The sequence below is a fragment of the Crocodylus siamensis genome, chromosome 10 (assembly GCF_052110815.1).
Source record: "Crocodylus siamensis isolate JL-2025a chromosome 10, ASM5211081v1, whole genome shotgun sequence".
In the NCBI taxonomy this organism is placed as follows: domain Eukaryota; kingdom Metazoa; phylum Chordata; order Crocodylia; family Crocodylidae; genus Crocodylus; species Crocodylus siamensis.
Window position 1 is genome coordinate 21919305 of NC_143404.1, and position 22724 is coordinate 21942028.

The 22724-nt window shown below is 38.6% G+C and overlaps 1 protein-coding gene across 1 annotated transcript in view; it reads left to right on the plus strand.

The window, feature by feature from the left end:
- Positions 1-12083, plus strand: part of GABRA6 (gamma-aminobutyric acid type A receptor subunit alpha6) — a 32399-nt gene extending 20316 nt beyond the window's left edge. Inside the window, exons 9-10 of the mRNA XM_090064429.1 lie at positions 2751-3011; positions 9629-12083. Coding sequence (XP_089920555.1) covers positions 2751-3011; positions 9629-9679 — 312 coding nt within the window. The 3' untranslated portion in view covers positions 9680-12083. The remainder of the gene's footprint in view (positions 1-2750; positions 3012-9628) is intronic.
- The last annotated feature ends 10641 nt before the right edge of the window (positions 12084-22724 follow it).

The following is a 22724-nucleotide window of genomic DNA, read 5'->3' on the forward strand; positions in this document are numbered from 1 at the left end:
GATAATGTTGTTATATGATAATTGGCCCTGTGTAATAACAAATGCTCTTTAATCTGCTATTCTCCTGAACTGTAGAAAAACCAAGCATTTCTGGAGTAAAGCAAAAGACAAGCTACTTTGTAGCAGTAACATTCCAGATTCAAAGCAGGGGAATTACAAAGCAAATGGTATGAAAGTAATGGCTCAGTCTCAGTCAGTTTGTAGAGAGGAGAATTAATTTTATGATTTACGTAAGTGAACATGTTTCTGTGACATCTGTGGATGATCCCCCTCCAAAATCAGTTTCTGTGTACCTAGAAAATACATAATCATACACGTTTCATATTTTATGCCAGTGACTAATTAATCATACAATACATTTAGACTAGCCAATTGTACAAAGTAATTGTTATCACATGATAAAAATGACTATCCAGCTTTAAAAAGAACCAGCCAACTATAAAGTTAGTGCTTCAAAATGTGTAACAACTCTATAGCTGTTTTTTATCCATCTTTAATTTGAATGGGTAGCAGGGCCCTTAGATCCAGACAGTGTACAGTCTTACAGTATGCATATTGTGCAAGTTCTGTGCAAAATGTGGCACTCACCGGTTATTTGACTTTGTGTGAGTAGGGAATTTGGCACCCATGAAAGAAAAGATGACAGGGTAAAGAGAGAGACACAGAGAATGTTATTGTCTTGTACAGAAAGGAATGTATTTCTTACCTCTATCGTCCTTAGAGCAAATTATGCAGAGTCAGAAAACTGAATGCAGGTCTGGCTATGATTAGAGCTCTAATCACTGGCCCACCTTTCCTATTTAGTCAGTGAATCCACTGCCATCTAAACTTGAGGGGAAAATATCAACTACAGGAAACCGCATAGAATGAAAGTAGCATTATGAATAAGCACATCCTTGGTGACTAGGGAGTCTCAGGCGAGTTCATTCAGCTTCACTGCATTCAGGATCTGCTTTCAGCCCTTCTGAAACTGATAGGATGGAAAAAGTAATAAACAGAACTCTGAATTGTTTGGAACGTGTCTACAGGTCCAGCCAAATATTAAAGATTTCATGGCTAAGTTGCAATCTGAGGGCTTCCCCGACGCATTTGCAGTGGGAAAAAAAGCACAAATTTGTTCTGCTGCTTTTGCCATTGCACACACCCCTATATGTGAGGTCTGGTGTAAAGTAATACCCTGCTTCAGGGAAACTGCTGTTCCCTGTTCCTCCTGGCTCACAGTGTGCTGGAGGAACTAGGGAAAAAATGGAGGCCGGCAGCCAGTGTCTCTCAGGAGGACGGAGCCTCCATGTTTGCTGGTTCATGTTTCTGTGGTGCGTGCCACACTGCTTTATTCGTGGCGTTTTTTCCTACCGGGGTAGCATATTTTGCCCCGGGCTGCAAATTTGGGTTATGCTGGGCATGTGGTTTGTGGCACAGAGTGGTTCGCAGCATCACTAATCACACATGCCTCACATCTGGATTTGGCTTCAGAGGAATGGGCTTTCATAGGAAAGCTGCAAAGGTTAATGATATTCTACTAAGTAGTAAAGACAGGAGAATTTACTCTTTTTTGGATTAGTAATGCCAAAAAAATAAGAAAGAAAAAGAAGACAATCCTCATTTGAAGAGGATCTGAGAGATCTATATCTCAGAGATAAACATCTCTTCTTAGCTTCAGTTCTCATATTCAAGAGATAAGCATCTCTCCTAATCTTTTCGCATACATTTTTTGCTGGAATCAAAGAGACATACATAACTCTAAGGGTTGAATTCCATGTAGATTAAGGTACTAAAGGCAATGTCTCAAGCACATATTCAGTTAATTTCTTTTCATTTGCCATTTTTCATCTGTCTTCTCTCTTTCAGGATACATCTACACTGCAGCACAAAGAAATGATAACATCTCACGTGGACATGTCTGAGCTAGCTCAGGTTGCAAATAGCCACACAAGCATAGATTTAAGCCAGGGAGATTCAGATGACCTCCTGTAGGCTACATACAAGTCATGAGGGGTTAATTTGTGGTCCCCAGTTTCCTACCTGGCATTGCTTTCCCACCATTTATTCAGCTGCATCAGCAGCAGCAGCTGCCAGAGGCTCAAGACTCCTGTTCCACCTATCTTTTACTTCCTGCTGTGACAGGAAAGTGACCAAAGGCCCAATGCAGTGGGAGGTGGGGAGCACTTCCATGCCTAGTGCAATAAGGGAGCACCTGGAGGTCTGCACCCTTATTGCACCCATGGGGCATGCATCCCCTGGCCACTAAGCAGCTGGACAACCCTGTCTTAAGCCATCAAGTATTTACCTAAAGTCCTCAGCACGCTGATGTAGTCATGTCTCTGGAATTCCTTGTAGACATACCCTTAATTTTCTCTCCTGTTCAGCTCCATATTTAATCTTTACCCTTCACCCAGACTCTTTATATAAAGAAGGTAACACCCACACATGTGTAGAGGAACTTTGCTTTTATCCTCTTATGTCAGCGTTTTTGAACAAATGTCCTCAGATGTGTTCATGTAAGCCTCATGGGAATTGTGCTCTTGAATGTAGTTGACAGGTTCAGGTTATTAGCATGTGTGTATATATGAGTTGTATGTCTATGCTGTGCTGAAGTAGAGGAAGAAAAGAAAATGTTGGAAAGACAAGTAGAAGGGCATCAGATTGCAGGATGGCTGATTTCACTGTTTTGAAAGAAATCGTGAACATGCAGGTCAAATCCCAGACCTGAGAGTCTGGAACCTGTATAATAAGCATTTTTTCTCCCCCAGCCCTCTCATTCCAACTGTAACTTGAAGAAGCGAACGAATCCCATGACATCTCAGGCAAACGTGTCTCCTGATACCAGTATAATGCCTAATACCGTGTATCGAGTTCAACCAGCATCAGTTCCTCCACCAGCTCCACCACCAGAACCAGAAATTGGAGGCACTAGTAAAATAGACCAGTATTCCAGGATCCTCTTTCCAGTAGCATTTGCAGGATTCAACCTGGTATATTGGATTGTTTACCTTTCAAAAGACACTATGGAAGTGAGTAGTAGCATTTAATTCATGTTGCTTTCAGGGGGAATGGGTGTTGCTATCAATCTATAATAGTCAACTGTAAATAGCATCTAGTGACAAAGATGTTTTCAATACAGCATAGTCATTCTATATGGAAGCCCATATCTAAAACTTTTATTTCTACTTTCTTTTGACTTTGACCAAGACCAGGACAATTGTCTTTGACTGCATTTTCAGCAGTATTCTCAACAAATATATAAACCTTATTTTTCCATTGCTTAATCTTTGTAATTGAAGCAAGGAAGGTAGTTGCTGAAGCAATGCAGTAGAGGAGATAAGAACCCTAATATCTCCCAAGATTTCCTCAATAGGATAAGTAAGAGTTTATTTTAGAATGTCTGCGTAAAATGTTCAAAATATTCTAAACATTTTCTGTTGGGGAAAAAGGAACTTTATGTAGAATGGATTCTTTCTGAATACAGTTTCATTATTATTATACATTTTAATCCCTATGAACCCTTGTTTATCTTTTCTCTGACATACACATACACACTTTTATGAACTTTCTTTAAAAAAATTAGTTTTATTTGCATTAAACAGAGCAATGGCTTCTCCTCAGTAGTCCCAGCATTATTTTAAGAGGTTTAAGAGGTTCAGCAATGATACATTTTCTATAAACTGCATTGTGGGATAACATTTTGATAATGAGATTATCATTTCTATGCAGTCATTACACTTTACATCTTTCTTTTAACAATTTAAATTGTCACTACTCCCACGTCCCTCTTCCTCTGCCTTAATGCAACTCATGGGACAGAGGAATGATACAAACTATATATATTTGCTTCATTACCATGTTGTCTTTCAACATCATAATATTTTGCAATGCACATTGTAAGCTCACTTAGCTATGTTTGAGAGAGAAACTGCCACATTTGGACAAGACTAAATAATCAGAAATAGAACTAAATGTTGATATATTAAAATATATCTTGTATGCACATTTGAATATGTATTCAAGTTCATCTAAAGCTGTTGTGTTAGATATGTTAGTTGTTGTGTATAATTATTATATATGCTTGTAGCAAAGCAGTTTAAGGACCAGGTCTCTAGCTACCACTCAGAGATAGCTCTGTTGACTTCAGTGGAGCTATTCTGATTTGCGATACAAATTCTAACTTGAGGCCTGTAAAATTAATCAGTATTATTGATGGTTTTCCAAAGTAGCTATGAAATATTTAAACTGATATATCTATATCTGTATATATATCAGTTAATACATATTACTATTAACCCCAGATTTTTTAAAGATTTCTAAAACACAGAAAAATAGTGAAGACTATAACTCTTTTTAACATATCACTCTTAAACACTCCCAAAGTTACACTACTTTATACCATAGCAGAAATCCTCCACCACAGCTACAATTAAAAGGGTACTCTGGTAAACACAGCTGGGACTATAGTTAGAGTTTGTAGGATTTGTCTCTACACAGATAAGTATAAATCAACTCAACTTCAAGACCAGGTCAAAGTAACTAAACATGGAATATGAAATAAATTCCTTTAACAAATAATAAAAATCATTAGGATCATAAAGTAGGACTGGAAGGGTGCTCATGAAGTCATCTAATCCAGCCCCCTGCTCAAGCCAGGATCATCCCTGACTGAAAACCATTTCCAACCAAGTGTTTGCCCAACAGTATACTGGTACCTAATAGTGCTCTGATGACATAATTTACATAAAGTAACAATGAAGCTTAATCCATATACTCGAATCTGCTTCATCAAAATGATGCATTCTAGTTATAGTGTTTTAATCTTTAAAAAAAAAGTAAACTATGTGTATTTTAATACTGTTCCCTAGTTTATTCAGTTTTTTACAATGATAGTTATACACTGTATTTATGTGGTGTTTTCCCCAAACAACATGGGGGAAATAAAGCTTCATCTTAGATTCAAGTACTGGCTCAGGGCAAGAAGCTCCAGCTTTGGCTTTGGCCCCAGGCTTGGAGTGCAAAGGGAAATGCAAGCGTAAGTGTTTTGCAGGATTTTAATAATACAGATTTGCATCTCACTGATGTAAACTGTTGTCCAGTCAGGATTGGTGTTGTGCAGATTTTCCAAAGGTATAATTTTAATTGGCTTCACAGATAAATGCAATACCTATACTTGGTGCAGTCAGATTTCATGAAATATCCACATTGAATGATATGCCAATCTAAACAGGGGTAGTCTGAGAGCATGTCTGATTGGGTGACCTTTACGAAAATCTTAGCATAGGCATAGTAATAAAGGGAGTTGGTGTTTTTAGAGCCTACAACTTCTGGCTTTTTAATGTATACAGAATCAATACACCGGTATGGTGAAGACTGTGGCTACAGCTTGAGTCAGATCTTCAGCTGTTTTAAACTAGTGTCTTTCCAATGACTAATTCAACAGAGGGAATGCAATTTTACGTAGCTAAAGATCCGATACAACTTCTTTTGGATGAGTAATAGAAATGAAACGCTGTCATTCATACTAAAGTTTCTTGGTACTTTTTGCAAAAGCAGGGGTGTTAACATTGGTGCAACGTGGTGATAGTTATATTGTTTCCAGATTTGTCCCTTGCTTTCAGTAGGCTGCAGTGTTCTATCCTACTTGAGCAACCTGGTTTCAGATCATCATCTGGGTTGAGTAATTTCAATCAAGATAAGGATCAGGTTCCAAAACTCTGTGCAGTGTTTCTTTGCACCATTAAATAGTTACATTTATTGCCCAAATCAGAGATGGCTGCATTTCAGGAGCTAGTGAACCAAGTGATTCTTGTATAGTTTATTTAATGTATCAGATAATAAAATGTGTAAAGCACTTTGGGATTCATTATGGTGTGCAGTGCTTTACAAAATGTCAAATTGTTACCATTAAGTCATTTTTCTTATCAAGAATAGTACAGTTTTGCAGAAATGATAAGAAGGAAAATGAAATTAATATACTAGATATACAGAGACACTAGAAGTAGATTTCATTTTCTCACATATTTTTTTCCATCTTTGCCTTATTCTGAATATTAAGAAGAACAGCGAGTATAACGAACCTACCCAACAGAAATGATCGTAGGACAAACAATTGCAGCAAATCCTAAGACAAATAAGGGGAAAATATTGTTTTAACATTGCTTATAATATTCACTGGGTGCATCTACATATTTATTAATGTACCGTAATTACTGCACATTAAGTTTAGTACTTGCATAACTAAGTATTAAATCAATGCACTGTAACTGGCGGTAGTGTGCAAGTACCAGCACACAGGTTTACACAGACACTAAGGGTGTGTCCACACGTGTGTGGAAGTTTGGTTCCCTGGGGACAACTAGCAGCATCTAGCACCGCAGCTACTTGTCCCTGGCGAACACTTGTGCCATGTGCTCTTCGGCACGTAGCAAATTGCCCCAGGTGAGGTAGGAGAGGCTGAAGCCAGCACTGGGTTGGCCCCAGCATCTTTACCTGGGGTTCTGGGGGTCCCCTGGGGCTGTAGCCATGGCAATTCTGCTGCACAGAACCTGGCCAATAGCCATAGAAGAGTTCCAGGTGGGCCAGCTCTGTTTTTCAGCAGCACTTGCTGCCCAAGCATGCGCTGTGCCAGTCCTTTTTTCCATGTTTTTTTTTTGACCTCTGGATATCCAATAAAAAAGGAGATATCCAGGGGTCAAAAAACCTCGTGGGAAAAAAAGGACTGGCACAATGCATGCTTGCGCAGCGTGCCATTGCAACACGGAGACCACTGGACTGTGCGGTATGTGACTCTGTAAATGTTTGCAGCATCACATACTACACAGCTGTGCTCCTCTGGATGTGCCCTAATTATGCAGTAACCTAATGCTACTGGGCAGTAGCCTATTAGCACAGTTTTTGCCTAGCACACTTCTGCACAGTGTTATTAGGCTACTGTGCAGTTAGCATCTCATGTACATGCACCCACTATGTGCCAAACCCAACAAATCAACAAGTTAAAAAATAATAATTGAGCATTTATGCCAAATGATCAACATATAGTATACACCTAAAACATTGCACTAGATTCATGGGACATTTGCACCAGTCCATCAGTGCAAGGTATTCACAAACCCAGTGGATCCAAGCACTGTAGTAATTTCTTTGCATAGTGGAATCCTCCCATGTTAGATCATAAGCTCTCCCCTCAGTGTCTATCCAGTATAGTATGGCTAAGGAAAAGATGGACTATTGGGATGTTACTGAATCTTTCTGAAACCTGGCTGCTCGAACCAAACCTTTGGCAGCCTTCTAACCTGCTTGATGTTATTCGGTTGATCTTGATGACGTCAAGCCAGAGGGATAGCAAAAATAGCATAAAAAAGCTGGACTCCCGTCCTGCATCTCTCAAGTTGGTCTTGAACTAAACACAGCTCTTTGAATCAGACAAGCTAGTGCATCCCTTCACCAAACTTTCTGTAACTGTGCTTTTTCCCTGTTAAAAAAAATAGCAGCATCTTCAGAAACAGTTGGAAGAAAATTGTAGATGTTTTAAGTGAATTTTCTATTCATGGAGAAGATAGGAAAAAGTCCTGCCCTAGACTCTCCTGTTTAGGTCATGAGTGGAAATGAGTTTCCTTTGTCCCTGAATATCAGTTATCTACCTCATAAAGCCATCACATGACTTGCTGTATTTGAAATAATTGGCTATTACTGTTTAACAGTTGTTCAGGACTAAAGTACCCATGGTGGGGCAAGTCAGCAGTTATAACAGCAGAGCAGGGCAGTGAATCTTACACAATGTTCTGTCTTCTATGTGCTAGGTTTTATGGTCAGTGGTTACTAGTCTCCAACTGATTTTTTTCCACCATAATTAATAATGAAAAAATAAAGTATTTAACATTTTTATATGAACGACTCCCAAGCCATACATTTAGTATTAGTTTTTAGACTATAGTAAATTGATAATTTTACAAGTCTCTGGAAGTGCTGATAGATGTTTAACTGTAGCAGCAGGAAAAAATACTGCTACAGTTTGGTACATATTTATAATATGAAAAGAAAACATTTAAAATCACTGTTCTAAGAGGACTTATTCCCTTTCTCTGTAAAGTGAATTCATAATTTAAATGGAAGAAATAAAAATGTGGTGAAACTGGAATTCTGCCACCTCTATTTCCATGCTCATAATATTTGTTGAGGAGGTACCCATTAACAAAAAAAGACAGCAAGAAAGAAAAAACAATAACCTCACCCCTTCCCCTCATAAGAAACAAAATAGCAAAATTGCCAGGCAAACAGCTCAGATACAGACATTCCTAAATGGAAAATGAAAAAATAAGCTTTGGGAAACAAATAGGGCAGTTTTTACTGAACCCAAAGAAACAGTAACTTTGGAAAAAGTAATACAGGAATGATAATTTCCTCCATATATACAGCAGGTCTCCCACAGAACTGGGTGACTAGGTTTCGATGAATAATTTACAGGAATTACCATTAAGGAATGGACCACAAGCTCATCCAACCCAGTATGCTCTAAACAAGGCAATATACCTTTCAGGTAAAGCAGTCCTAGAGTAGGTAGATATGGAATAATCTCCTCACCATCACTAACAGCTTGGTTTATGACTTGAAACATGAGGTTTTTGTTGTTAATCCAGTCCTGATTATTGTAGGTCTAGATGTCTTGATAACCATGTAAATGTCCAACTCCCTCTTGAGTCCTGCAAAGCTCCTGGCTTCATTATACTTTTTGGCAACGAGTGCCACCAGCTAATTGCATGCTGTGTGAAAAAGAATTTCATTTTATCAGCTTTAAATTTGCTGCCTTTCAATACAGTTAAGTCCCTTGCCAAGTGCCCAATCTTACTTCTTTGTTGTATTCATTATTTTGTATGCTCTTTGCCACATTACCTTTTTATGCACTGCCTTTCTAAAATAATCAGTCCCGCTCTTCCTACAGAGTTTTTTTATTCTATTTTTATATATTACAATATTGAACTGTGTCAGAAGAGTCAGTTATGAGGAGGACTTGAAGGAAGAGTGTTACATGGCAAAGAGGTGACATTTGAGGCAGAGGTCAACTTTTATAGACACTTGAAAAAGAAGGGAAGCAAAAGGGCATTAAGTTAAAGTGCAGGGCATGAGGTAACAGCAGGAGAGTAACTGGAGGTGGGAGAGCTACATGATGAAGTGAAGAAAAAAGGTTTTTTTGAGGACTGAAGAAGCAGAGTAGACACTAGCTAAGGAGTGAATGGGCCAGAGATGTGACAGGAATTAATTTTTGCAGTAGAGTGGATAGATCAGAACAGAGACATGTGAGAACTGAAAAGGCATTTCACATAAATAATGTGAGAATATTCATAAGGCCTAGCTGACCTATGCAATATATATCATATCATATTTCACTTTAAACATGGCCAAATTAAAGTGTAGGAGGGAAAAAAACTGGAATCATCATCATGCTTTCTTAGATTTGAGCTTCATTGATCCAAGTAGGAAGTTCTGCTTCTAAACACCCCCTCCGCGCCCCCCCCCCACACCTTAGTTCAGGTGTTTTAAGCCTATTGCTACAACTGGAGATCTAAAGCAGATGAGCTCTGTTGTTGATTACCTTCTACATTGTTGGCAGCACAACTGACATTTCTGTTTGAACCTTTTCTTTCAGTTTTTTGAACCCAGTGCAATGTACCTTCAAAATGACTATGAGCCCAACTGATGAACTCAGTACAGGTCTGACACATCGGCAAAAGTCTTTTAGGATATGTATCTGTCTTTACTTCCTCGCAGTGTCAAACACTGTGCGACTGTATAGGACTTCCCCTGGAAATTTCAACTTCGGGCATTTTAAAGGGACAGATTATTTGCAAACTTTTAAAAGGCTGGTTTTAAGGATTAATTATGTTGATTCTACTATCTGTTCTTTGCTTATTCAGTATATGGTCCAGAACTTAGAATTGTGTATGTTCTGGTTCTTTCATAAATGTATACACGTTTACCTTTAATCAAAAGTCACACTGGTTCTTAAATACTGTTAATAGTTAATAATAAAAGACATCTTAAGATGATGACAGCAGTGATGATGTCAGCTGTGCCAATTTACACCACCTAAACATTTGCCCTAATATGCAGTGAGAGGTCCTATGAAAAAGGACTGCTTTTCAATCACTTTGTCTTAATGAATAATGGATGTTGTATATTGGATCATAATAACGGACGTTGCCCTATGTCACTGTAGTGATGTGCTATGTCACTGTATGGTGCGCTACGGTGACATAGCGATCACATGGGTTTACAGATGATGGGCACATAGTGGTGTGCTCCCCCATTTTAGGCACCATGTACATGCACCCTGTAGCATTGTTTACCATCTTGTTCAAATGTAATTTTTAAGTTAAATGTTTGTTGGATAAAACAAACACCAACACAACATAAGGAAGAAAAAGAAATATAAGCTCTTGATCTGGTGAATTTCAGTTCTGCAAGTTTTCTTACTGATGGCTTTATGGAGATAAAATTCAGTGCCCCTTTTATCACTAGTAAAGGTGAAAGCATTATACTTTGATTCACATTCTGTCAAAAGCAAGGTCTTGACGTGGTATTTTTGTAACATATTTCTCCTGTCAATTCACAATATTGCCGCCATTCAGCTCAGACACCCTTTTTAAAACTGTAACTGAAGAACACTTACCTAATAAAATAAAACCTGAGCCTTCTTTCTTGTAGGCTTGTTAGATACTCTTCAGGCTGAGAAACAAAGAATATACAATAGAAATAGGGTAAGAATGCTCACATTGGTAATGACCATCCTACATCTAATTTGAATTAGCACCAACAGGGAAATTAAATCCAACACTTTTGTAGCTGTAAGTATTGTAAAGAATCTCTTGCTTCATCTAAATCAGGGCTGTCCAGCTGGCAGCCTATGTGCCACATGCAGTCTGTGAGGGGTTAACATGCAGCCCCTGGGTTCCCACCTGGCCAGTCCTGCCCCTATTTTTCACACAGCAGCAGCAACCAGAAGCTCAAGGCATGACATGAAGCAGCCTGAACTGCCAGGGAAGCCAGCAGCCTGGAAGGCCTATACAACACAGGTGAGGTGGGGTGCTATGCTGCACAGAAGCATGCCCCTCTGCACATATGCACAGGGGGCATTCACCTGCATGTGTGGTGCAGCAATGGAAGAAGAGTCTACCTGTACACATGTGCATGAGGTGTGCAGCCTGGGTGGCTCCCATGATCCATGGTTCCCCACTGGTGAGGCCTATGCGTCAAGTGCCCCCCCCCCCAGCAGCTTTGAACTGAGACGGGCCTGTTCTAAACCAGCCATCTGCATTAAAGCAAGATGATAATTAGGGACTAGATAACTCCTGCAAGTTGCAAGCATGCCTTTACATTCACCAGAGAGACACCATTTACACAAACAGAGCATATGGCTTTAGTTGTCTCATTGCAGCTCTTCCCGGTCTGGCAAATGAGACTGAATGCACTAGGTCATGGCTGTCTAACAGGAGGCCCAGAGGCTGCATCCAGCCCATGAGGGATTAACATACAACTCCCTGGGCTCCTGCCTGGCTTCTGTGTCCCCATGGTTCCTGCCCAAGATCTCCAAGCTCTTTTTCCCTCAGCTCCTAGAGGCAGAGGGAGGGCAGTGGGGGGGCAGTGGGAGGACTCTGACCACGTGGCAGGAAGAGACCTGGGTTGTCCATGTGGCAAGAGATGGACTTGGTTGCCCATGCTGCCCACATAGCAACTAAGGAGGGGCAGTGAGAAATGCCAGCCAGGCAGCATATGGCCCGTGGGTCTATGGCCCATGAGGCATGTGCCCCCTGCTACCCAAAAGTTGGCCAGCCCTGTAATAGGTTATATCCTCAGACTTCAAACTCCCTGTTCTATACCTGCATAGAGCTCAAATGTGCGTGATTTATGTAGGTGGAGTAAATTTCAGTGATCAGCACATGTGGGCCTATATTAATTGCTGCCTACACAGAGATGTCATATACACAGTTTATTTTACTCTATTGGCAGCAGTTTGCCTTTTCTATCTTTACTTGCCAGTGAAATGATTTATTTTCTGTTTGCTTTGAAACCAGAATGGAGAAAGTTCTCCCCATATTTTGCCTCTAGACACTATGCTTATTTAATAAAGACTACTAAGTTCATACTTTATCATTTGTTCTTTAAAGATGTAATGTTTTTAGAAGTTGCATCATGGGACCCAAATGTTAAGACTATTTGGCTTCTGTGACTACCTTTGTAAATATATACATTTTTGCTTTACAAATATATTTACTATTGTATTTTAAATAGTATATATTAACTGCCAGTAGCATTTGTTCTTTAAAAATCATTTTGTTTATAAAATAAAAATGTATCTAAGGTGAAGGGAAAGCTAGATTGAAATAGTAGAAATTAATTTTCACATTTCATTTTCATTAATTTTCACATTTCATTTCTTTAGGCTAAAGAAAAAAACCTAAGTATAGAATAAATATTGAGAACCCTTAAATACCTACAAACCCTACTGGTTAGAGAATTGTAATTAATTAATAACATCCCAATCATTTTAAGAAAAGCACAATGCATTAGCTCCTTAAAACTAAAGAAAAACTCAGGATTTGACCCAGGTATATTCAACATACTGTGGACTCAGACACTGGTCTTCTGACTTCAGCAATATTTTTTCATGGTGTGGAGGATTTTCTGCTCTATGTCTGTTTGGATGTTAGTGAAGAAAGATTTAGTTTGGCTATTAGATGCTTTGTGGAGACATATTACTTATGGTTGTATTGAGTACTTTGTAATAACGTTAATAATGTCAAGCTATATTTCAGAATAAATGTAGTTGCAATTAATGTCAGTTCTTAACAATCCTGTATGTATTCCAACACTTAAAGCAAGAGCAAAGAAGTGCAGAAGAACAGATAAACAGGAAGGTCCAGAGGCTTGAACTTGAGCATAAGGAAATTAAGGGATGCAGTTAAGTTTCCTGCATTTTCTAAATGGGAACAATCCTGCTTATAATTATTACTATCCATATATTTTTATTTTCAGAAGACAAACCATTTTAAGGAACATGGCCCTTTGAAAAGCTAGAGTTGGACTGCATATATACTGGACAGGATGCTTGACAAAGAGATACTAGAACCTAACAGGCCAGAACAGAACCCCAATTTTCACACTCTAGAGAAGGTTCACTATAGACCTAACCTTTCCCTGTGTCTTACTAGAAAGACAGCACAGTTTTTGTGCCATCGATTCTTCATGTGGGTCTGAATTTATGAATGAGAAGCGTATGCTAAGGTAGGTATGGAGAAACAACATGCAAGTAAAAGAGAAGCCCCTCCTCGTAGCAACAGGAGGCCGGCCTTTACATTAGTGGTGGTCTGCATTTTTTCTTCATGGTTTCTAAACGGAATACAACTCCAGTTGGATTTTTAAAATGTGGCATACGGGCACCGCCATATTGGATCCAGATCCAAGGTTCAGCTAGCCAAGTAGATCTCCAAGAGTGGTCAGTACTAGAAGCACAGAGGCCTGAATTCTCCAGGCTAGTTAGTTTATAAAGGTGCCACTCTGCCCTTTCTAATCCCAAATGTTATCTCTCTTCACATAAATGATGTGAAAAGTGACTGTATACATGAACTTATGTTACATTCCTTGGCTGATTTTACAGACAAATAATAGTTCCCCCATTAATCACAATACATCACCAAATACTGGTGGACACAGTTTGCTATTCTGTCATCCATTTCTTCAGCAAGACTTTCACCTGATTCTAGAATAGGTGCACTAGCAAGTTGTCCAAAACACTGCTTGATTTTCAGAGCGCAGGGTAAGATTGCAGCATTGGCAATTATGTTAGCTAAGCACATTGGACTTCGCAAATAATTTCTAAGTAAATGTGACACTGTAACTATGCCATGAATGAGGGGGAAACTATGCATTAATAGTTCTAGTTTGAACAAGTATGCAAGGAGGGGAGAGAGAAAGAGTCCTCTTTCCTTGAATGTAACATGCACCTGCCTATTTAGGGTCTGCTCCTCTGGTCTAGAGTGCTGGACTCCTGAAATTTCCATTGAGTTCCATGAAGGTTGGAGACATTCAGTACCACTAGGATCAAGTCCTTGCTCCCCTACCTATGTGATGGCCATCCCAATGGGGTAGGTTAAAAAAGAATGTTTCTAGTGTGAAACTATTTCCCTCATTTCCCCAGTATGCAAGATTTTCTTGGAGGTAGCATATGTTTACCCTGTGCAAAAAATACCAATAACAAAATGTCCCAGAAGGAAGGCTGGAAAGGAGTTGATGGGAAAAATAGTCAATTAAACATATTATTACAGGAGTTTTCCTGAAGTCCAGGGCTACTGTAGTTATAAGCCTCCCTGATTAAAAACATAAATTGCAGCCTGATTTTCAGGGAACAATCAATGATTATGACCAAGGCACAGCTCAGCCCATGTGCCTAGAATTTTCAAGCTCCTCAGGATCTTGAAGCTTACTTAAGGCTTCTAATTTCCGAATCCTACCATTTGACAATCCTCTTATGGACCGTATAGCTTTGCAGCTATCAAGCCCTGGGATACATTGACCCTGGGATATATCAACACCAAGCCCGGGACACCTATGCCTAAGGTATACAAATAAGGAGTGGTATTTTCACTGGCTAAAGTACATTTCAAGTTCCTTTTTCAATCCATGCTGGGTTTCTTCCATCTTCACACTGCACCAAAATGCTTTGCATTTACATATACTTGAGTAATACAAACTTTTAAATAAATGAGAAAAATCACGAACCATTTTAAATTAACGTATCCATACAAGACTACCGCACCCCCAACAATTACAGGCCCAGTTAAGATATTTCCTAGTAACTCTATTACTATAACGTACTAAGAACAGTAAGAGGAAAAGAAATAGTGTAATTTCAGTGTAACATGTTGCAATAATTAGATGAATTAGAATGACCTTCTCCCCTCTAGAATTGATTGGAGAAAACCAGAATGGGAAATAATGATGTATACTAATATCTAAATTATCCGTAAAGCATTTCTGTCATTGATCCTTAGTCCTTACTGGATCAGTGCTTTTTACAAGGTCATTAGTGCATGAAAATACAATCTGCTGGGTTTTTTTATTTTGATTTGCTGTAGTCCTTCTATTGCGCTGCTACCCATATTAGAATCCCCATTCATATTTTTATATCCTGACAATTTGGAGTCACTCAGAAGTCAGGCATTGAATCATATCCTGTTTGTCTTAAAAAGTAAATGATTCTTCTTTAAAACAATGAGTCTTCTTTAAAACAATGAGTATTCCATATACAATCTTTGTTGTAAGGCTCTCACTGTCTTTCAAACCTGCTGTGCTATAAAAAAGTAATTATGGAGAGGATGTGAATAAATCTGGATTTAATAAAGCTAGCAATTCATATGATATAGCAAATTTGAGATACCATGGTTTTTGCTATTACCACTAGCTTATAGGTACAAGAATATCAACCTTGTACCCTGGCAGCAGAATGCCAGTTTTGCTACAGTTCAGCAGCAGTTACTGTTCCAATTGCTCTAAAATTTACATATATATTCAGATTGTTCAAACTTTGTTGTGCCTAATTTGGGTGTAAAACAGGGTTTGTGACTCAAATTTTTGGGACTTTGAACAAAAGGTTTCTGATATATAGTCGGTCCCATGCTGGCCCTTTCCACCAACTTCCAAACAAAGACCCCAGGATTTCATAAAATTCACAGCTTTAGCTAACATTTTTTAATTCCTATAGCTCAATTGGGGCTTCCATTATCAATTCCAGCTAGTCAGTAACAGCAAAAAGTGATATATTATTGAAAGTTACTGAAGGAATAATTTAGCTCTCTAGATGTGCACATGGATTGAAACAGGTCACAGAGGGGACAGGCTATACAGAAAGAGTTGCAATTAGGGAGAATATCTGACCTCTGTGTTTCCTGGTTTTCAGAAATGTAAATTTTGAAATATCAAGATTTTATAATCTGAGGTTTTCAAAGATCTGAGTTTTGCTGAATTGATTACATTTAATGACCAAAATTCATAACTTCTCAACTTTTAATATACTATAATTAATTTGGGTCTAGAACACAGGTTATCAAATAGTTGTGATTTTGAGATTTAGAGATCAGTACAAGAACATGATTCAGTCCTGACACCTGCATACTCGACTTTAGACACTTGAATATCAAATATATTTGTAACTAAAGGAAATTTTGAAAAGATAATTGTGTTTCTTAGATAATGCATTGGAACTTTTAGGTAAGTAGTAATGGATGTTTAGTAAGTGGTTTGGATGTTTGGTAGTACACATGAAAGTAACTTTCTAATATTATTTTACTTAAACAAACAAATGCTGTGCCAAAGACCACAATGGAATGATCCTTTCAATGCTGTTACAGGAAATCAATCATCTTTAGGTAAAAAGAGTCTTCAATATAGAGATGAGACAAGATCCTGAGCTAATGCGATCTGGTGAAGTCAATACAACTTTGCTGATTTATATCAGCTGAAGATTTGCCCATTTTAATATAATAAGGGGCTTAGTCTGTCTGTCACTCTGTCCGTAATGGTCTTAGTTACTGGTCTCTGCTTGGTTACTGGAACAACCAGGGTGCTCCAAGATTGTTTTGGACAGGCGGTGGCAGTGGCAGTGTGGCGGCGAGCTGCCATGACAGTGGGGACAGAGGGGATGGAGCAGGGAGGGGCAGGGGTCAAGGCCAGCACTGCTTTCCTCACTCTCACCCGGCCCTGCTCCTCAGAGGTGGGGACAGCATGGGGTGCAGGCAGAAGGGGATGGAGGGGATGGTGTGGCAAGCTTCCCCTCTCTGCCCCTGCTTCTCAGAGGTGGCGACACAGGGGGTGGTTAGGGTTAGCAAGCTTCGTTCCCCGCCACTCCATCATTGTTGACGGGAAATTCACTAGTAATATATATTAGCTGTATTTTTCATTCACTATGGCCCCATCTACATGTTACATTTAAGGCATTAACCAATTAATCTGTTACCCAGCTACACATTCAATCAATGAATGGCCTGATAAAAAGTGTAATAAACTACAAACTTATTCCACAAAATGTGTAATAACATTGCATCTCCTTCCTATCATGCCATTAATTGAATGTATGGTCAGGGGCTGGGATCAGAGCTCCTACCTGGAGGAGCGGGGGTGCCCTGAGCCTGGGAGATCCCTGCTCCAGGCTCCACCCTCCCCCCCACCCATGGCTGTGAGACCAGCTGGTGTGATCTCCCAGCCATGGGGACACACCTGGGGGCTTCCAGGTGCAAGTGCTTGCTTCTTGCCAGTGCAGGAGGAGGCCATGATTGGGCTCCCCTGCACCAACCAGACATGGTGGAATATGATTTGTGATCCCACAATCACAACTCCTGCCTTGCATGTGTGGCATGGCAAGAGGCATCATTTTGTGGATTGTGCATTAGATCCTGTTGCACCTTTACCTGCACATGTAGAGAGGCCATACAATGTAGGTGAGACCACATATGCAGCATTAGAAAGCATTATTATGGTTTCTGATTACAATTTTCAGGTCTTAGAATTTGAACTGTTATAGCTCCAAGGTTGGTATCATTATTTTCATAAACCTAGGTCCCAAGATTTGGATGTCTGTGAATCAACCATGTTTATGCAATAGGTTCTACCCGGGGCTGTTCCTGCTGGGAGTTTTGAAACAGTAGATTACAGAGACCCCACAATGCTTTCTTAAACAAAGGTATTATTTAACTTAACAGTAGGAACAAAACATAATAGAAATAGACTTAAAAAATAACAAAATATACTCATGTGTCTTTCTTATGCAATATTTACTAGCCCTCCTGTTGGAAGTAAAGCAAGCTGGAGACTGAAATTTACATTTTGTGAGAATTTATTTCATTGTAAATTAGAAACTGTATAATTTCATTATGCACACAGAACAGGAGATGCTTTGATCTAGAGAATAAATTAGATGTTTTAATTTGTACAAAATAGCAGCTGTTCTTTGTGCATTTAAAAAAGTATATATAGAATATATCAACTGTAAAATTGGCATAGAATGGCTTGTATATCATATGAGAGGACTTGGCATAAAAATATAAGTCCTGTTATTCATTTCTGGCATATCATGAACTAATGTGTGATTATACATACAAAATAAATTCATATTGAAATAAATGTTTTCTTTTAGAAATATTTATTTTATGGGAAATAAATATGATTTAATGGGAAAAAAATCAGTTTAACAGAAATACATTTTCTAATGGAAACCTGCTTTGACAAAATACATGTTTAACAGCACCAAGGGAAACCATAAGACCTAACTGCATCATACCTTTCAAAGTATTCCCCGTGAACATCTTTCAAGAGATTGTCACAGAGGTGGATATGGGGGCAGTGGATGGTGCAGTTATACCCACCCAACGTTTAAAACAAACTGCCAGGGAACGGCAGCAACATTTCTATTTAGGCAGCAGTAAGGGAGTCAGTTGACATTATGGCTCATTATAATCTACCTGATTCCTTCAAACCCTTCATTACAGAGGTGTTAACAACCCTCTCTCCTTTTTTAAAAGCCTTGATGTTCCAGTAATGAAGCTATTCTTTCTTCTGTAATTCTGCTGTTAGCTGATCCTGGTAATGTAGCTCCTGCTTCACAGCCCTGCAGGCTAGTGTTTATTCTAGTTAAAACAATTAACTCACGTGTGGAAATAACTTTTAGTGAAGTGCAGGATGCACTGTTAAGATGCTCAAGAAAGCTTGATTTTGTTTTATGAATCTGAAAGAGATGTACATTTAATTCTAATGACTATGGGTTTAAAGAAACAACATCTTATGATTATTTGTGGGCTTACCTTCATTCTTAGCCAACCTTATTTCAATGAGTTCTTATTGTTTTAATAAGCGCATTAAAATGCTTGTGGAATTCATGGCCAGAATTAAATCTGTATTAAATACAAATAAAGGATTTCAAAATTTCTCCTAATAACATGCTCACTTTTTATGTGTTCAAGAGTTTCTCTCTCAATTTTAGAAATGGATAAGGACATACAAAGACAAGTAGTCTTTAACTACTTCAAGTGCACTTTCTAAATCAGTCTGAATGAAAAAAAACTGTTCTTTTCTACCGGATAAACATATTTTGCTGGTCACAAATATTCAACAACTGAAGACCTGATATAACATTTAAAAGATACCAAAATTAAAAATGATACAGACACAGTTTTAGATAAATGTGGAAGGTAAGATTAAGTTTTGACTCTTTTCTCAGGGTTTGATTCTGATTTTACTTGTAACACGCAAATTAAGAGTAATTTCGTGGAAATGAATAAAATTAAACCAGAGCTAAACAAGTGTAAGAGAAACTGGAATTGGGGCCTTATATTAGAAAGATGTTTTAAATATAAATTTTTATGCAGTCTCTTAACTGCAACAGTACTATGCACTACATCTAGTGATGGACAGTCTATTATAGAAGTTAAATTTAAGTCAATGCAATAGCTAAAAAGACCAGTTAAATAACATCTACAACCATCTGTTATATGAATTAAGGCAAATGGGCCTTTAAAAACTCCAATTAGAAATGCCTGCCATTACATTACATGCCATTCTTTGCATATAAAAAATATAAAGACCTCATGTACAATGTGAAGGCGCAAAATGAGGCGCTTGTAACACTCCAGCGAAAACCCTCAGGGAGCAGGAATTGAGGAGTAATATGAAACCACAAATGTCTGTATAAAACTTGCATGTGATATATCTATTCATTAATATGTTTTCTTTGGGCATAAAAGAAAAAAAAAGTTTTTATTGGAGGAAAAGCCCTCCTGCATCAGAAATGTGCTCATTAATAGCTCCTTACAGAGCAGTTACAGGAGCATTGTTGTATTCGCAGCTTTTGTTTAAAAAATATTAAAACCAGTGAGTAAATGTGCTTCATTGAGCACCAATAAGCAGTCACAGAAGCTAAATAAGGTTTTAAATTCTAATTCCAGCAGCACTATGAAATGCAGATCCACATGATTCCAACGCCCTGTATTTATTTTAAGATCATAAAGCAATGAGCTCAGTCACAAGGTATCATTTCATTAAATGTTATACCCATCAAGCACTCACCAGTTCTATAATGATCACCTTTTTATGTTCCCAAATCATCAGAAATTTATTCAGGTCACAGATGTGTGAATGTGACACCTTGGCTTGCTAAGAGTTCCATTTAAAGTTACAACAAGCTAAACGCATCGCTCATGACACACACCTTATGATAAGATGTGTTTTTCAGGCATCGAGTTACAAAATACGCAGTTCTGCAATTTGATGTCTGTGAGAAAAACACTTAGCATAAAGGTGGATTTCATGGGAGATACCTTTAGATTCTGTGCCTGTTTATTGGGTTTATGGAATTTTCTCTCAGTTTAGGACTTGAGGGTGAGGAAAGGAGTCAAAAGTGAAGTTATACCAGCTTTGTGTCCCCTTACCTAGGGGACAGCTGGGCCATCAGTAGTGGCTCCCAATAGAACATTATGTCAGATAAGTGGGACCATCCCTCACATCACCAGCAACACCACTAACATGCTTCCTACCCTAGAGACTGAGGCTAGAGATGGTGGTTCTTAGTTCTTAGGAAAATAAGAATGTAGCTAGGTTAGATAAAATATATAACAATTTAGGAACTCCAACAGTGAGATCAAACAGAATTTAGCCTCATGTAGCCTACTGCATTCTAATAAAAAGGGATTGCATAATTTCAACAGGGAAGATAGTAATCAATTTTTGGAATCATTCTGGTTGTATTTTTTCCATTTCAACTAAGACTGAAGTTTGCAGATCTGTAGCATAGAGGCAAATCGTGGATTATATAACAAAAATGTACTGCAGGAGTCTGACCTAGTCAAGATTTATTTTATACCATTACTGCATATCTACATGTATGGGAGATTACTCGCACAGCACGGGTTTGGCCAAACCTCCTTCGTGGGGCAGGGGGAAGAGCCTCGTCTCTAACGGAGGGTGTCACGCGGGTTGGGAAGGTAGCCACTTCACCTGAAGCACAAAAAGAGAAACAAAAGTACACAAAATGTTAAAGATCTGTTCTTCACAAAGTATTTCACCTACATTAGTTAGGGATTAGATACTTTTACGTATCAGTTCATTACTGTGGCATCTAGAGGCTCGAATTATGTTTTGACCTGACCTAAAAGTTCTCTGAAGACAAATGAAAAACACCTATTAATGGTAAAGTGTTATGGATTAGGCTTACAGGGCACATCTACATGAGATGCTAACTGTGCAGTAGCCTAATAAAACTGCATAGTAGAGTGTTACAGCACAAACAGTGCCAATATGCAACCACACAGTATTATTAGGTTAGGGCACAGACAGTCATTGGCAGCTATCGGTTTCAGGATGCCCTGGGGATTCGCTTTTGGTAGATTACCAGGTACCGCCACAGCTTCTTGAGTGGCTGAGGAGTCCAATGCGCAAGCTGCACATACAAAATTGGCTGAGCTTGCACTGGCATGCTGAGTTTTGTTTTGTCTTGCCTGCCTCTGACACCTCTTCTCTAGCTCATCGACCCTCTGCATCTCAAAGCAACATAGGCCCTGCTTCACAGCAGCTTTCCACCTGCAGTGGTCTAAAGCAATTGATTCCCAGTGTTGACCATCAATGCACAGCTCACGAAGGTTTTTCTTGCAAACAACAACAAAACGGAGTTTGGGCTGTCCAAGTTGATGTTTTCCAGCAGTCAGCTCACCATAGAGTATGTTCTTGGGTCCACATGTCCTAACCAACAGAGACATTCAGGAGCACAAACATACTGGGTAACTTGGCCCATCCCAGAACAGCAAAATTGGAGATTTTGTCATGTCATGTTATGCCCAGGATATATCAGAGACTGAAGATTGAAACTGTTCAGTTTTCTTTCTTCCTTGGCATAAGGAGTCTATGTTTCACTGTCGTACAATAGAGAGCTAAGTATGCAAGTGCTGTAGACAGACATCTTTGTTGACAGACTGAGTGCTCTGTTTTTCCAAACTCTCTTTTGAAGTTTAGCCATGGCATTGCTTGCCTTTCCAATGCAAGCGTTAATTTTGGCTTCCATGCCAAGATTTTGCAAGCCAGTGGAGCTCAAGTGAGTGAATTTTTCAACTACTTCCAAGCTTTCATTATTTATTCTAACTTTTTTCTAACACTACTGCACAGTAGCATCACTAAAAAGGCATGTGCTGGCACTACTGCATATTAACTCATTACTGTGCATTTATGTAGTACTTGATTATAAAAGTACTAAATTAAATGCACAGTAACCACTGTGCATTAATGAATGTGTAGATGTGCCCACAGTGAGACAGAGAGCTTTTATAAGAGAGAGTTAGAAAGTGTTTCCTTTATGGAAATTTAATACAAATTATCATAGTCAAAATGTTTTGACATTTCTTTGGAGAGAAACATAAAAAACCCCAACAAGTGTTAAAATGTCTGAAAACCATTAATTTGAAATGCATTGCTTGAAAAGCTTTATTTTTCTGGCCCCCAAAAGTTAAAATTCTAATTTTACTCTCTAAGGAAGTTTCAACAGAAAATTGTTGATTGGTTTAACTTCCTATCTAAATAAAGGACATAGAAGCAAGATAGGTGGTAAAAGAGGAACCAAGAAATGAAGTGATTATTCCATGGTATATCAGAGATTATGGAGAAAGATAAATTATCATGCTCTTCTCATAAATAAAACAAAATGCAAAGAAGTC